At 35.3% G+C, this 15,759-nt stretch overlaps 1 protein-coding gene and 1 non-coding gene across 2 annotated transcripts; one reads left to right on the forward strand and one right to left on the reverse strand.

Annotated features, from left to right (window-relative positions):
- Positions 1 to 396: 396 nt before the first annotated feature.
- LOC131660027 (uncharacterized) lies at positions 397 to 14,472 on the reverse strand. Its single transcript, XM_058929142.1, has 13 exons — positions 14,048 to 14,472; positions 13,869 to 13,948; positions 13,703 to 13,786; positions 13,462 to 13,593; positions 13,254 to 13,340; positions 2,486 to 2,539; positions 2,221 to 2,311; positions 2,070 to 2,140; positions 1,913 to 1,982; positions 1,483 to 1,535; positions 1,217 to 1,310; positions 903 to 1,000; positions 397 to 733 (listed from the first exon to the last, which is right to left on the reverse strand). Exons 1-13 carry the CDS (start codon positions 14,367 to 14,369, stop codon positions 623 to 625), a joined length of 1,347 nt encoding a protein of 448 aa, XP_058785125.1. The 5' UTR covers positions 14,370 to 14,472; the 3' UTR covers positions 397 to 622.
- TRNAD-GUC (transfer RNA aspartic acid (anticodon GUC)) lies at positions 3,659 to 3,730 on the forward strand. Its single transcript has one exon. It is a non-coding gene; the product is annotated as a tRNA-Asp (tRNA).
- Positions 14,473 to 15,759: the final 1,287 nt, after the last annotated feature.

Genomic DNA, 15,759 nt, shown 5'->3' on the forward strand with positions numbered 1-15,759 from the left:
TGTAGTCTCTTGATCTAATCCCAACAAAAATGTTGGGATCCTTTAACCTCTCTTCTTATTATGGCGAGTTGCAAGCATAGAAATTGTTTCATGAGACATTTGTGAATAGATTAACTCTTCACCTTGAATCTCCATGTCTTCCCCAGGTCTCTGGTTGTTAATACTCTTCACACCTACACTTCTAAACCTAATACGTTTTTAGATGTACATTTTTAAAGCTTCCACCAACCATCATTTGCTGGTCACATTATTTTAGCCACTTTCCCACTAGCATGCCAATCAATAGAAATGTTGCGTAGTCCATCCATCATAAATATTTCGCTACTATTTCCTTTAACGAATTACATTCTGAAGTCATGTACATCCAAAATAGAAAAAAAATCATGTCTCCTTGCATAAGTCAGACACATAAAACTATGGTTCTACATTTTATTAGGATAACATGGACTAGGGAAGGATACATTTATTAGAAAATTTTAACATAATTTACAAGGAATAGGGGATGATACATTAATTAGAAAATTATAACATAATTAACATGGACTATGGGATACATGAACTAGGAGATATATATTAAGTACAAAATTGTAACATGAGCCAGAGAGAGCTTTTTTTTATCATTTTACAGTTTAGGCTTAAGTTGCTGAGGCTTTAGAAACTTGTCAAACCAATCCGACGACTCTTTCACCTGAAATTTTGATATTTGATGTGCGATTTCAGGTTCTGCCATAAACTGCATGTCAAAGCAATCAATTGCAATACTTTAGTTCAAAAGACTTAATTATTATAAGTGGTTTAAAATCAAATTATACCCCATTGATATTGGACACTACAACATTAAAAATAGAAATTACAGGTTCCAAATAACTTTTAAATAGTGACAAGAAAATGTGATTTTATACCTTAAAATTATCTGAGCATTGAAACACTTCATATATCTGACTTGTTTTTAACTTTACATTTTCCAATCCGGCAAGGTGACACCTAGGATCGTCCGCACCTAGTGTTACAAAAACCCAAGTTAATATTTCAATTTAAGTTAAATTCAAACACCCCATAAATATCTAAACAAATTAATAGAGATCCATAGGTCTAATAAATAATTGAAGAAGTGCAAAACCTGTATTACATTATGCTCAAAACATCAATTTGCATATGAATATTGTTGCAACTACAATTTGAAAGTGTTAATAAATAATAAATACAAGAATCTTACCATTGATTATAAGTAGAGGACGGGGTGCAATAGATGGAACTGAGTAGGGAGAATCATACTTGGAAGCTAAACCAGGAGCAATCCTATCCCACACCTGATTCAAAAATTATAAAGTGAAGATTCTGCTACGTACAGTACTATGGTACCAACCATTGTCTTGCATGCTTTGTTAGAATAGTAAACATATCAAAGCAATATTTCGATTCAGTTCGAGTCGTCTTGAGACAATTATAGTTGAAATTATAAATATAAAAAACTTAGCTTACCTTCTCGACTACGTCTTTGTCGATAGCACTTTTACCCAAATCATGACGAGCCACTGCATGCATGAGCATAAGAGCATTATAATGTAATTGATTTTCAAGGCACATTCAAAATACAGTCGTTTATTGCTGGTATGCTTACCCATACGACTCATATATTAGATTGTTTGAGAATATATATATATATATATATATATATATATATATATATATATATATATATATATATATATATATATATATATATATGAAATTCTAACTATAATATTTGAAAGCACTACCCATAGAAACTGATACTATATGATTACTAGAATTATATCAATTAGTGACTTTCATTACAAATATATAGTAATTAATGAAATAACAAGAGCAATAACTAAAGTAAAGCAAAAACTCAAAAAGAAATTTCAGCAATAATGCATCATCATCATACCTTCAAATACAGGCTTTATACTATCAACTCGGTCATGCCACTTATCGTTGTCTATGGCCCATCGAAATCCCTGCAAGTATATGATTCATAGTATTTAAGTTGTTGTTTCAAAAGCAAATCTTGTTAAAGATAGGCTTCAATCAATGTTCAATGTCACCTGAACACCAATTATAGGAGCAACTACTGCATAGCGAGTATCAGCAGCTGCAGCAAACCATGCATGCATTCCTGAAGCAAGAAATTATGTTAGTGATGAGTCACAACAAGCCTGGTATCTAACTTATTCCTCTCAACTTCTCTCAACCAACCTCCAAGGGATATTCCAGTGATTCCTATCCTAGAGGGGTCTATATCTTCCCTCTGTGTTAGATAATCTGCCAATTTAATCAAGTCCCATACCTGCCAGATCAAGGAATAGTACACCAGTTTCAAAATCAAAGTAATCCTGAGTTCAAACTGCCTTAAGCTAATGGCACCAACTTTACTACAGGTCAACCAAACCATTTTGTGGGTATAAAATGGTTCAGCTAAATAACAAAGCAAAGCACCATGATACAAATGTAAGAAATTTACCGTGTCATATATGAATGGCATTGTGTTTCCAGTTCTCCATGCAGAAATAAGAGCCTGTTTTTTTAACCAACACAAAAGCAAGAAACAAATGATCAGTTTTGAATTTTTATTGTTTTTGTATGTGAAGGATGGTGAGTAGTAGTAAATTTGTGAAAAATAATTAATTTATATTTTATGTAAAGATGAGATGAAGATAAAATGGGTTAGAGTAGAAACTCCTGCTTCTCTCTAACTTTTCCACCACCAAAACAAACCCTAGTCCACTTTTTCTTTATACCAGTTATCACTGGAGCCCCTGTTTTTCTTTCACCTAGTATCTATGGAGTGTCAAAAAGCCCAGAGGAGAGGATTCTGTAGGAAGCTCGTTCAGAAATGGGACTCTTATCCAGCAGGATCTGGGAAGGCAGGAGTTGGTGGAGTCAATGGTTCTCGGACATAAGGAAATGGAAGGAAGAAAATGTAGACAAGGAAAGACTAACACGGCTAAGGTGTTTTGGCATTCCATTTCATGCATGGAACCCCACTTTCTATGAGTTTTTGGCACTACAGTCGGGACTTACATTTGCTCAGATGAAAATACATTAAAGTTGGATTGCATGGATGTTGCAAGGTTCTTGATTAGGACTAGGTGCACTATTGTGTTAAATGAGACTTTCAACATCAAGATCAACGAAGAAACTTGCAGAATCAAGATGACAGAAGATTCTCATTGTCCCATGCGAATCTCATTGAAACTATGGAGAAAAAGAAGCACTTTTTGGAGATAACTTCGGATTCAGTTAGCAGATGGAGTAATCAAAATAGGGAGGATGTGGTAGACTGGTTATCAAAGAAGAGCTCCAGAAATTCTGCAAAAGGAGTTGAAAAAGGCTTCCTTCCCAAGGAAGATGATGAAGTCATTCAGATGGTTAATCCAGAAAAGGAGTTGAAGAAGGGGTAAGGATTAGCTGCCTTTATGGCAGCAAGGCACGGTAACTTTAGTTAATTTAAACCATTTTGATGAAAGAGAAATTGCATAAAATATGAAAAATGGGATGAGAGAATCTTATGTAGAGATAGAAAGACTCAAAGGCAGCATAACTCTGGCGCCACAAAGGCAGCTAATACTTGCCTTTGAAGAAGGCTACATCGAGAAAATCTCCATAATAGTAAAAAAGGAATTGTGAACATCAAGTCGTTGTAGTATAGTGGTAAGTATTCCCGCCTGTCACGCGGGTGACCCGGGTTCGATCCCCGGCAACGGCGTTTTCTTTTACCTAATGAGATTTTTCTTATTTCTCTTTACCAATTAATATGTTCAATTATTTTTGCAACGGCGTTTTCTTTTACCTAATGAGATTTTTCTTATTTCTCTTTACCAATTAATATGTTCAATTATTTTTTTAATCATGAATGTATCTTATCATTTACACTTTTTAGAATGTATGAAGCAGACTCTCTTCAAAAGGTGGGCAAGAGCAGTATTCTTTTACCTAATGAGATTTTTCTTATTTCTCTTTACCAATTAATATGTTCAATTATTTTTTTAATCATGAATGTATCTTATCATTTACACTTTTTAGAATGTATGAAGCAGACTCTCTTCAAAAGGTGGGCAAGAGCAGTATTGGCAGCGATTTTGACACAGCTATTGAGGTGGCTAATGTTCTCATTGAGAGGCACGGATTAATGAGGAAAATCATAGGGAAAAAGGACATTTATTAAAAGGGATACTAAAAAGATGGTATAAAGAGGTGTTTGGTTGGTTTGATTTGAAGGTTAATGAAGGGATGGAAGAGATAAATGAAGTTAACAAGTTATTGACTAGCTGTGTCGAGAATGAGGTGGACGAATTGGTTATTAGAAGAAGTAATGTTGTTAGCTCTATGTGGAGGAATCTAGCTATCGAAGATAACATATTGATACTAAAAGCCAGGCTGAAGTGGACTAGAGATAGTGATTTAAACAGCAGGTTCTTTCACAATTTTGTTAAACGTAGAAACAAGAGAAACTTCATTGGATCCTTAATCACGGATATGGGCGTTTTAGATTCGGTTGAAGAGGTCAAGGAAGAAATCCGTAGTCACTTTAAGTTGAAGATTTTAGAGATTGATTTTGACAGACCTTTGATGGAGGGATTAACATTCAGAACTCTTGATCAGAGAGATGTGAAAGCTTTGGAGGAATATTTCTCTGATCAAGAGATTAAAGATTCAGTTTGAAGTTGGGAGGGATCTAAGAGCCCAAGGCCAAATGGGCTCTTGCAAATAAGAGCACATCAGCGAAAGCCAAGTTAGTAATGTTTAGCTTTTCACACTTCGCATGGTGGTTAAAATTAGGAATCTTTTGCATCTTATGTAGCAGCCTGTTCAAATACTCCATGATGATAACAAACAACAAAGGGGAGAAAGGGTCACCTTGCCTAATTCTCCTTCTAGCCTGCAACACTTTGGTGTAGGTACCATTAATATTAAACTTGTTCGATACATATGTAACAGTGATCACGATCCACCTAACAAATTGATTAGGAATGCCAATCTCCTTAAGGATACTCTTCAGAGCTCTCCAGTTCACCATATCATAAGCTTTTTGGAGGTCAAGTTGAATTATACATCTGGGGATATCACTCTTCCTAGAATACCCTTTGATCAGCCCATAAGCAAGCATCACGTGGTTATGGATCTGCTGTCCGGGCACAAAGGCAGCTTGGCAAGGACTGGTAATACTGCTAAGAACTTTCCCAAGTCTGGTTGTGAGAACTTTAGATATTTTGTATAAGCTTGTACAATCTGCAATAGGCCTAAAGTTTTTCATGGAACTAGCCTCCACACTTTTTGGAATAAGAGTTACTACAATGTTGTTAAAAGCTTTATAAATTCTCTCCTCATCAAAGAAATCCATGACTGTAGCATCAACATCATCCTTAATGCTCTGCCAGCTGGCTTTGAAAAATCTAGCCCCATACCCATCTATTCCAAGCGCATTTAAATCTCCAATACTATTTAAGGCCTTGAAGATCTTTTGTCCACTGACAGGTGCAATAAGATATTCCCTTTGCTCCATGTTCAGCTGGGCTCCACCCCTCATAGCTGCAACATCTATGTGCTTTATATTACAAGCACTTTTCCCCATTAGCTCACCATAATACTCCAAGACCCGATCCTTAATCTCTTCTTGGATAGTAACGCTGGTACCATCAGCCTCACAAAGCATGTGCATACTTTTAGCATTGGTTTTGGCCTTTAAAGAAGCATAGAAGTATGACTTGTTACCATCCCCCAATTTTAACCACTCTATTTTGTCCTTCTTCCTAAGGGTGCTTTCCTCAAGTTCATTAAGTTTAACAAGATTCAATACACCTTTTAACTTTCTCTATCTTCTAGCAATTCATCATGTCAATGGTGAGGTCTTGTTAGGCCTGCATAAGTTTGGTCTTGGATTGGATAATATCCTGCTTCAAGTGCATCAGAGGTTTGCTCAAATCCCTTAAGACATTTTGTAGTCTCTTAAGCTTTTCCCAAACCACATACATTGGCCTACTTAAAATAGGATCCCTCCAACTACTTGGAAACAGCTTCTGCATAGCCAACCAAATCCACAACAATATTAATGAATTCGAATTGAGATTTCTTCAACTTCACCTTCTCATGGTTCTTCAGCCATAAAAGAGCATGATCAAAAACACTCGGGGGCATAATCTTTAGTGTAATGTCCGATGGTCTTGAAACCAAGATACACTACCCAAAACTCTAATAATCCTAGAGTAAATAGTTCCTTCGACATGTTTATTTGACCAGGTATAATAGTAGTCACCTCTACTATCCATTTCAGCTAGGTCTGTTTTCTCCAGCATTGTGTTGAAATCAATGTATTCAGCTTCAGTTACCATTTTACCACCAATCCTATTTTGGCCTTAGCCACATTGTTAAAGTTCCCAAGTAAGCACCAATGCCCTTGTTGTTGGCCATGCAATCTCTCAATGTCTTTCCATAAAACTCTGTGTTGAGCTTATTTAAAGCATAAATAGTAGTAAGCCAATACTTGAATATTTCATCCAAACCATACACACCACAGTGCAACACTTGGCTAGTACTATGGACATATATAACATCTATTATACTAGTATCTCGGACAATCCAAATTCTACTATTATCATGGTTGAACCTATTCCTTATATTAGTAGCTTTAGTTTTCTTAACTCTTGTTTCCAGCAAAACAATAATCATAGGTTGAACCTGTGGGAAACGAGAGCTTATCTCCCTAAGCTTACCTAATTTATTCATCCCCTGTACGTTCCAAGCAACTATCGTGTTCCACAGTCTTGAATCACTAATGGATCAGGCAAAATCCCTAGTGCCTCAAAACCATTCATACAATGAGTTGTCAGTGGTGTCTCTTCATGAATCTTATTTTTTCCTCTATCTTTGCCACTGATTCACACCTTTGTCCACTCTTGAATAATTTCCTCAGGGTCTACTTCCTTATGTGTCCTTGGGTCAGCATTGAGCTTGTTCTCTTCTGGTAGCTTCGGTTTCGGCCTCCACTGCATTTTAGGTTTAGTTTCACCACACTTGTGGCCAAACTTTTGACATTTGTCGCAGAACAGCGGTTTCCACTCGTATTCTCCCTCTTTAGTCATCTACCTCCCTTCACTCTGAGTTTATTAGCATTACATTCATCGTAACCTATGATGTCCCTAGAGCACTTTCGATTTTGCTTAAACTTTTGACCCCCAAAGGTGTAAAATTGCAATTTTTTCAAAAAATTGTATTTTAAAAATAATTTTTATAAAAATCTATTTGAAATAGTTTTAAAATTAAGAAATTTTTTAAAATTTTGATATCCAAAAAAAAAAGTTTCGATAAAATAATAAAATAATGTTAGAAAGAGAAAGAGAGTAGAGAGAGAAGCACTTCATGGTGTTGTAACTGATTCTGTTAGAAATCTGTTATATTAATTTTCATTACTTATATATGAGTAACAGGTGACCTGCAATAGCAGGTAATAGGGAAATACAAAGGACAGGTGGCAGTCCTACACTACAACACAATTTTCTACTCTAATACCCCCCCAACCTCACGGGGAGGCTGCTACCCTGAGTTTGTGCCTGAGAGTCCGAAAAGCTGTAGAAGCTAAAGGCTTGGTAAGAACATCATCCAACTGATCAGTACCAGGGATATGTATGACCTGCAGTTGCTTGGCAAGGACCTTTTCCTTTACAAAGGAAAGGTCAATTTCCATGTGCTTGGTCTTGGTGTGCATAACAGGATTATGAGCTAGCATAATTGCAGATTGATTGTCACACAGAATTTGAGGAGTCTTGCAAGTGATGAATAACTCTTGAAGAAGTGTTTGAATCCACAAAGCATCTGCTGCAGCATGTGCCATACTTCTGAACTCAGATTCAGTGCTTGACCTGGCCACCACATGCTTCTTTTTGGACCACCAGGAGACCAAGTTTGGCCCAAAATAGATAGCTGCACCAGATGTACTTCTCCTATCATCAGGGTCAGAGGCCTAGTCAACATCACATAAAAGTTTAATAGAAGGTGTAGTGGATAAAGGTAAGGCAGTGAGATGCAGCCCATGGGAGATAGTGCCTTTAAGATGCCTCAAGATCCTTCTAACAGCCACCCAATGAGCTTCAAGAGGCTGAGCCATAAACTGACAGACCTTATTTACAACATAGGCAATGTCTGGCCTAGTGAGTGTGGCATACTGGAGGGCACCTACCACTGATCTATACATGTAAGGATCATTGAGAGGAGGAGATCCAACCTTGGTGAGTTTACAAGTAGACTGCATAGGTGTAGTGACAGGTGTGCAGTCAAGCATATTGGTTCTATGCAGTAAGTCTTTAACATACTTGGACTGTGTAAGAAGCAGAGCCTGAGGTGCAACCTTGGTAACTTGAATTCCAAGAAAATAATCCAAATCACCTAAGTGTTTGAGTGAAAAGGCAACATTCAGCTTGGTAATAATAGTTTGCAACAGGGGACCAGAACTGCCAGTGATGATAATATCATTAACATACACCGGAAGATAAATTGTATGGCCACCTTCAAAGTAAGTGAAAAGGGAGAGATCACATTTACTCGGGTGGAATTTGAGCTGCACCAGGGCTGTTTGCAGTCTCTCAAACCATTTCCTAGGAGCCTGTTTAAGGCCATAAATAGCCTTATTCAGTTTGCATACCAAGGAGGGATCAGACTGCTCAAAACCTTGAGGCTGCACCATGTAGACTTCTTCATCAAGCAAGCCATTGAGAAAGGCATTATTCACATCAAGTTGCTGAACAGACCAGTTATAGGAAAGAGCAATGGAGAGAATGATTCTGATTGTAATAGGCTTTACCACAGGAGAGAATGTCTCATTGAAATCAAAACCTTCTCTTTGGTGGAAACTTTTTGCAACAAGTCTGGCCTTGTACTTGTTTACTGAACCATCAGGGTTTTCCTTAACCCTGAACACCCATTTGCTGCCAATAGCCTGTCTGTGAGGTGGGAGAGGTACAAGTGTCCAAGTCTTGTTAGATAAGAGGGCATTAAACTCTGCTTGCATAGCAGCCAGCCACTTAGGATTGGTGAGAGCTTGTTTGACAGATTTTGGTTCAGCAACAGTAAGCAACACCTTAGGTTCAAGTCTGGGATGTTTGAAACCAGCTTTGGCTCTAGTGGTTATGGAATGATGATTGACAGGAATAGCATCTACATGAACAACACTGTTAGGTATGACAGCAACAACCTTAGAGGAGGTAGACTGACTGGTAGAATTGTTGGAGTCAACAGTGCCACTGAAGGAGATTTCTTGAGAACTAGTGGCAACCTGAATGTTATGCTCAGAGGATGATGAGACTGCAGAAGGAGATAGACTTCCAGAATCCAAGGGAATATGGCTTAAAACAAAAGCCAAGGGAATAAGGCTAGAAACAGTAGGAGAAATAGGAGCTGAGGAAGATGATTCAGCCCCAAGTTGAGGAGATGTAGAGGTGGATGAGGGAGAAGGAACAGAGAACATAGGTAAAGGGGAGAGAGAGAGAGAGAGGGTGAGGCATTAGGACTGAGTTTAGGTTTGGTAGAAGAAAAAAGATCCAAGTAAGGAAACCTAGACTCATTGAATAACACATCTTTTGAGATGTAGAGTTTGCCACAAGGGGAAAGACATCTATAACCTCTGTGAGAGGTGGAATACCCTAAAACAGACACTCTTGAGACCTGAAGTTGAATTTGTGAGTGGAGTAGGGTCTGAGTAAGGGAAAACAGGCACTGCCAAAAACCCTGAGAAAGTTATAGTCAGGTTTAACACCAAACAGCAAAGTGTAAGGAACCTGGGAATGGACAGAAGCAGAAGGAAATCTATTTATCAAATAGATAGCAGTAGAAAATGCAAAATCCCAATAAGCTAGAGGGAGAGAGGCTTGACTGAGTAATGTGAGGCCAGTATCCACTATATGTCTGTGTTTTCTCTCAATCACACCATTTTGGTGATGAGTATGGGGACAGGAAATTCTATGAACAATGCCCAGTTCAGATAACAGTTTATTAAAAGGTCTAAACTCACCCCCCAGTCAGACTGGAATGCCTTGATAGGGCTACCATGTTGCAATTCAACCATCACTTTGAATTGTTGAAAAATAGCTAAAGCTTCAGACTTATTCTTGAGAAAATAAATCCAAGTAAACTTGGAATAAGCATCTACAAATGACATGTAATATTTAAAACCAAGAGTAGACACATTAGGTGATGGTCCCCAAAGGTCTCCATAGACCAATTCTAGAGGTTTAGTGTAAATAGTGTGTGAAGGTGAAGAGGGGAGTCTGTGAGACTTTCCTATACAACAAGCTGTACAAAATGAAATGAACTCTTTATTATTGAAAGGAATATTAGGCTTAATCTGATACCATGTTAGAAAGAGAAAGAAAGTAGAGAGAGAAGCACTTCATGGTGCTGTAACTGATTCTGTTAGAAATCTGTTATATTGATTTTCATTACAAGATAGAGAGAAGCACCTGTTACTTATATATATGAGTAACAGGTGACCTGCAATAACAGGTAAAAGAGAAATACAAAGGACAGGTGGCAGTCCTACACTACAACACAATACTCTACTCTAATAAATACTTAAAATAACATTTTAAGAATAACTATTCAAATAAAAATTTTATTTGAAATTTTTATAAAAGATATCTTTATAAAATTTTTTTACACAAAATTATATAATACTATAAAAATTATTTTTAAAAATAGCCAAAACAAACGGGTCCGTTATCTTATATGTATGTGTAAGTTTTTTTTTTTTTTTTTAAAAACAGTTGTTAAAAAATGATTTTCACTAGGAAAATAAAAAGTTATTTTGGTTAGTTTTTAATTTATTTATTTTTGATAGAAATGAGGCATACATTTTTTTTAAAGAAAATATTTTATAATTTTAAGCAAACAAAAAAGAGAATTTTTTTTAAAATAACTATGTATTAAAAAAAATTACGCAAATAACCACGTTTCGAAAAAAATTACGCAAATAACCAGGTTTCTGAAACCCTTAACACCAGGACGCCATCTCACATGGCTTATTCCCTTTTTTTTAGCCCTAGGCGCCATCTGACATGGCACACTCAATCCCAATAAGCCATGTCAAATGGCGCCTCCCGTCAACTTTTAGGAGGAGGAGCCATCTCATATGCCTCCTCCTTGTATATATTTGTTCAATTGTCCATTTGAAAATGCACCAAGGCGCCATCTGAGATGGCTTATTGCAGAAACGTTGTACATAGGAGCCATCCCAAAAGACGCCTCCTTTCATCTGATACAATGGTGGCGTCATCTCACATGGCGCCTTGGTGTCAATGTTTTCTGAAACCTTTTTCGAAATATCGTTATTTGCGTAATTTTTTTCTAATACATGATTATTTAAAAAAAATCCAAAAAAGATATACTTTCAAAAAAAAATTATTAACCAATCTTCTCTCAATCTGGATCAGTTGTATTAAAATTAACTTCAAACTAAACTTAGGCTAAAAAAATTTAGGCTAAATTACAATATTGATCCCCCTATTTTTATGTTTTAACGATTTTAATCCCTCTATTTTATTTTTAAACACTTTTGGTCTCTCATCCACACTTTGGCTACAAAAAAGGCTTATGTTTCACATTTTAAAATACGTTTTTTGGTCTCCCATCCTCATTTTTAGTCCCATCTCCACTTGAGGATGAGCTATTTATTTTAAAAAGTGACACATAAGTGTTTTTTTTTTTTTGCCAAAATGGGGATGAAAAACCAAAAGTGCTTAAAAATAAAATAGATGGACTAAAATAGTGAAAATACTAAAATAGGGGAACCAAAACTGTAATTTAGCCAAAAATATATTAACAAAACTTCTTTAAATTTAAGGGGACAACTTCTCTATCCATCACAAAAAATTGGGTAGTGTACAATTATTTGTTATTTATATTGAATGTAACTTTACCAAACTTTTTAAAATGAGTATATAAAAATTCCCCTAAATTTAAAACTAATAGGGTACCTGAATTGAATTATTGAGAAAGCCTCACTTTTTTACAGTTCAATATATTAAAGTTTTCAATATATAAGAATTTTCCCACAGAACATATTATATGTAAACTAAAACCGAGATTTGGTCAATTAATTAGTTAGACACCTTTCTTATTTGATCACAATCACCTTTGTAGATAATAGTTACACTTATTCCGTCACAATCTCAGATGAAAAAAAAAACAGATTTAAAATAAAAGTTTAAAGGTAGTGCACTGACAGGGTAAACATATTGCCATGTCATATTAGTTTTTTTAAAATTAAAATTATATTTTAATTGGATGCATGGTTGTGATTGATTGACAGTGTAAAAATATTTTACACTGTCAGTGTATATTCCTTTTTCTCTTAAAATAATATCTATAAAGAAATTAGATTTTTTGGTCCAGTATCAAAAAATAATTCTTATAAATGATTCTAATAATTTTAGAATTTTTTTTCTCATTTTGGGCAAGCACCTTACATGCCGCAATATGCCTCACACATATTTGTATTCTGATAAACTTCCTTCCTAATAAAACCTCATCAATAACTTATGAAACCAAACATTCTTGATTTTGCATTTTTTTGGTATCCATGCTACTGTTTTTTTTAGTTTTTCTATTTAAAGGTGTTGTTTTTTAGTTTAAAATTGGATATACATACTTAATTAACACCATTGTTGTTTCAAAAGGAAACTCAGACCCTAATATTTGTTTTTTATTGCTATATTATTTTATAATTAATTAAATATATTAAAATTAAATGAGATCTTTTGATTGGTCGAAATTACTCTACCAAATTTTTTGAGACCGGTAGAGAAGTTATCCCCTTGAAAATAATGATTTTGGCATACCAAAAAGTAAATAACTCAACAGTGGTGAAGTGGGCCAGTGGTACTAGTAAAATGTTAAATTCCAGGTTGAGGCAAATTTTTTGGAATTTTACCCTGTTGAATGACACAAATGCAAAAATGGACCCATTTGTGAAAATTAGATGGAAAAGGCTTTTTAAGACACGTTGCCTCTTTTGAAATTGAATTTTAAAACTGAAGGATCAAAATGTACCCGAGATAAAAGATAAAAAAAAGATATTTTGCCAAACAATTATATATATATATATATATATATATATATATATATATATATATATATATATATATATATATATATATATATATATATATATATATATATATGGTGTCGTGTGTGTCCGTCTCAACTAGAGCAAAACGAGAAAGTAAAGCAAGGAAAACACATACATCGCGATAGGTGGTGGCGCTCTTTGCTCGTTCACCATGGTAACGGGAATCAACCGAGATTGCTATGTATCCTCGCGAAGCATATGCCTGAAACACCAAGAACACAAATAAACTCCACGATTATAATCAACCAGAAATTCTAATTCATATTTCATAGGAATAGAAACAGAATGAGCAATGACAAAAACACAGAAAATGCATTAGCAACCTCTAGCAATGGACGCAAAAATTCTTTATACTTGTTTGTACCGTGAAGGAAAACAACTGCAGGTCTTTTTATCTGTTTATCACTTTCCTTCAAACTCAAAATCAACAGAGGCAACTTTCCTTGTTCTCCTTCCTACAAAATCAAGGATCATTTCAATCAATTATTCTCTAGACCTAAAATTCAATTCTGAATAACAAAAGAACCATTTGAAATTCAAATCCCAGAGAAATCGAATACTTACTTCTGTATTTAAATACAGATTCTCCTCCTTGAGCAAATCTTTGAAATTCTCAATGTCTTTCTTTGGACAAGATTTCATAATCTCCTGTTATAAAATTGTTAGTAGATTGAATTTGAACAAGCAGGTGAAGAAGATAATCGAATGAGTGTTGAAACTTGAATTGAACCTCATCGATTTTCGATGAAGGAGAGTTCTTCTGATACCAAGCATTCTCCACTGGTTTTACGATTTCAGTGGTTAACGGAACTGAAAATAATTAACAAACGAATTTCATTTATAAAAGAGAAAGAAACAGAGAATCAACGCACGCATTCAATACATAACGATCGAATTTGATTGTTGTACCTCGAGGAGTTCGTCTCTTACGGAGCATTTGCAGGAACTCTGATCGGAACTCGCTCGCAATTTTCTTGGCTTTTTTTTCTTCCATTTTTGTATCGGTTTCGTGATGTGGAAATTCCATGTGAGCGCGCGCTGGAGCGGCTATGGTTCTATTTACATGCATGGCACGCGTTTCGTCGTTATAATCAACCATTTTGAGTCTAGTGTCTGGAACGGATGCAGTTAGAGGCACAAGGAGACACGTGTGGAGCAGAGTTAGCACGTGTAGTGCTCGGAGGGGTCTCGCGGGTAGGTATTTCATCGTATAGCTCAAGTTTTGCAACATACAGATACGGTGGTACTGTTAAGGGGTAGCTTTCTCCTTATTTTATCCATTCTCGTCGTTTTATCTTGAGTAACATATTCGTGATCCTTGTTTATCTCCTTCTTATTATTGGCAGTTATTGGTATTAATCCATAGCCAAACATAACATAAATCAGGTGAACATTCTGCGCGTGATTTTAGTTGGGTATTAATATTATTTTATTTTAAAATAAATTAAAAATTAAAAATTATTTATATTGAAGATGATGATATTCAACCGGGAACGTATCAAATGAGAACTTAGGTTATTATAAGAATGAAAACTTTTAATAACAACCGTACGATTTAAAATCAATGCTCAGATATGTATTTATATGATATGTATTTAAATCAGAATCTATCTATTAATTATTGTCTTTTAAAATTTGAGTGAAATCTGATGCATTGATTTTAAATCGTACGGTTATTATTAAAAGTTCTTAGTTCTTAATTATAATAACTAAAATTCTCATTTGATAGGTTCACATATAACCGTACAAAAAATTTACCTATAAATATTACTACCCGTTTATAATTATTATTAATTTTTTTTCTCTTATATATATATATATATATATATATTTTTTTTTTTGAGTAATCAAGATTCAATAAAAGGAAGAACAAAGGGTTCTCCAATCCTTTTTACACAAAAGCGGACAAGTCCTCACAAAAAAGAGAAAATACCAACCAATTCTAGCTACGATAGGAACAAAAGAGGATCCTTTACAAAATCGTAAAAACTATAATTGGAATTAGAATTATCTCCCAAAAAGGACCACTTCCAAGCGAGCAACTTTACATTCCACACCGTATTATCAACATTCCAACCGTCATTCCGGAAACATATACCATTCCTAGTTAACCAAATCGACCACGTGGTTGCCATCCAAATAAGGCCCCACTTGCTTTCCCTAACTTTGTTAACTTTACAAAAACTATACCAATCCAAAAAATTAGCTAAACAATCCTCCTCCTTACCAACCGGTTTACCGACCCAAATCGCAATATCCTTCCAAATTAAATCCACCACTTTACAATTAAAGAAGGAGTGATTTCTACTTTCTAGATCCACCTCACAAAAAGAGCAACATAAAGAGTTTAAAGGAATAGGAATACCTCTAGTCTTCAAAAGATCTTTTGTCGGTAATCGATTAACAAAAAGTCTCCACCCAAAAATCCTTATTTTAAAAGGAACCGCCAACTTCCAAATTTTGGCCACCAACTCTTCATTTTTATTACACGGACCAAACGGAGTACGAAAAGAAGCGTAAAAAATGTAACAAGAAGCTACCGAAAACTCACCTCCTTTGGTCCCTAACCATCCAACTTTGTCTCCCTTATCCGAACCAGAAGCCATCAACGGAAGAGAGGA

The sequence above is a fragment of the Vicia villosa genome, linkage group LG3 (genome assembly GCF_029867415.1).
Source record: "Vicia villosa cultivar HV-30 ecotype Madison, WI linkage group LG3, Vvil1.0, whole genome shotgun sequence".
Lineage (NCBI taxonomy): Eukaryota > Viridiplantae > Streptophyta > Magnoliopsida > Fabales > Fabaceae > Vicia > Vicia villosa.

What these genes read in the sequence shown, in the direction of transcription:
- LOC131660027 (XM_058929142.1), bottom strand. Translation starts at nt 14,369, where the DNA reads ATGTTGCAAAACTTGAGCTATACGATGAAATACCTACCCGCGAGACCC. An exon ending in TAAGAGACGAACTCCTCGAG is followed by an intron (nt 13,949 to 14,047) that starts GTACAACAATCA and finishes AATTATTTTCAG; the next exon opens with TTCCGTTAACCACTGAAATC. An exon ending in GCGCCACCACCTATCGCGAT is followed by an intron (nt 2,540 to 13,253) that starts GTATGTGTTTTC and finishes TTAAAAAAACAG; the next exon opens with GCTCTTATTTCTGCATGGAG.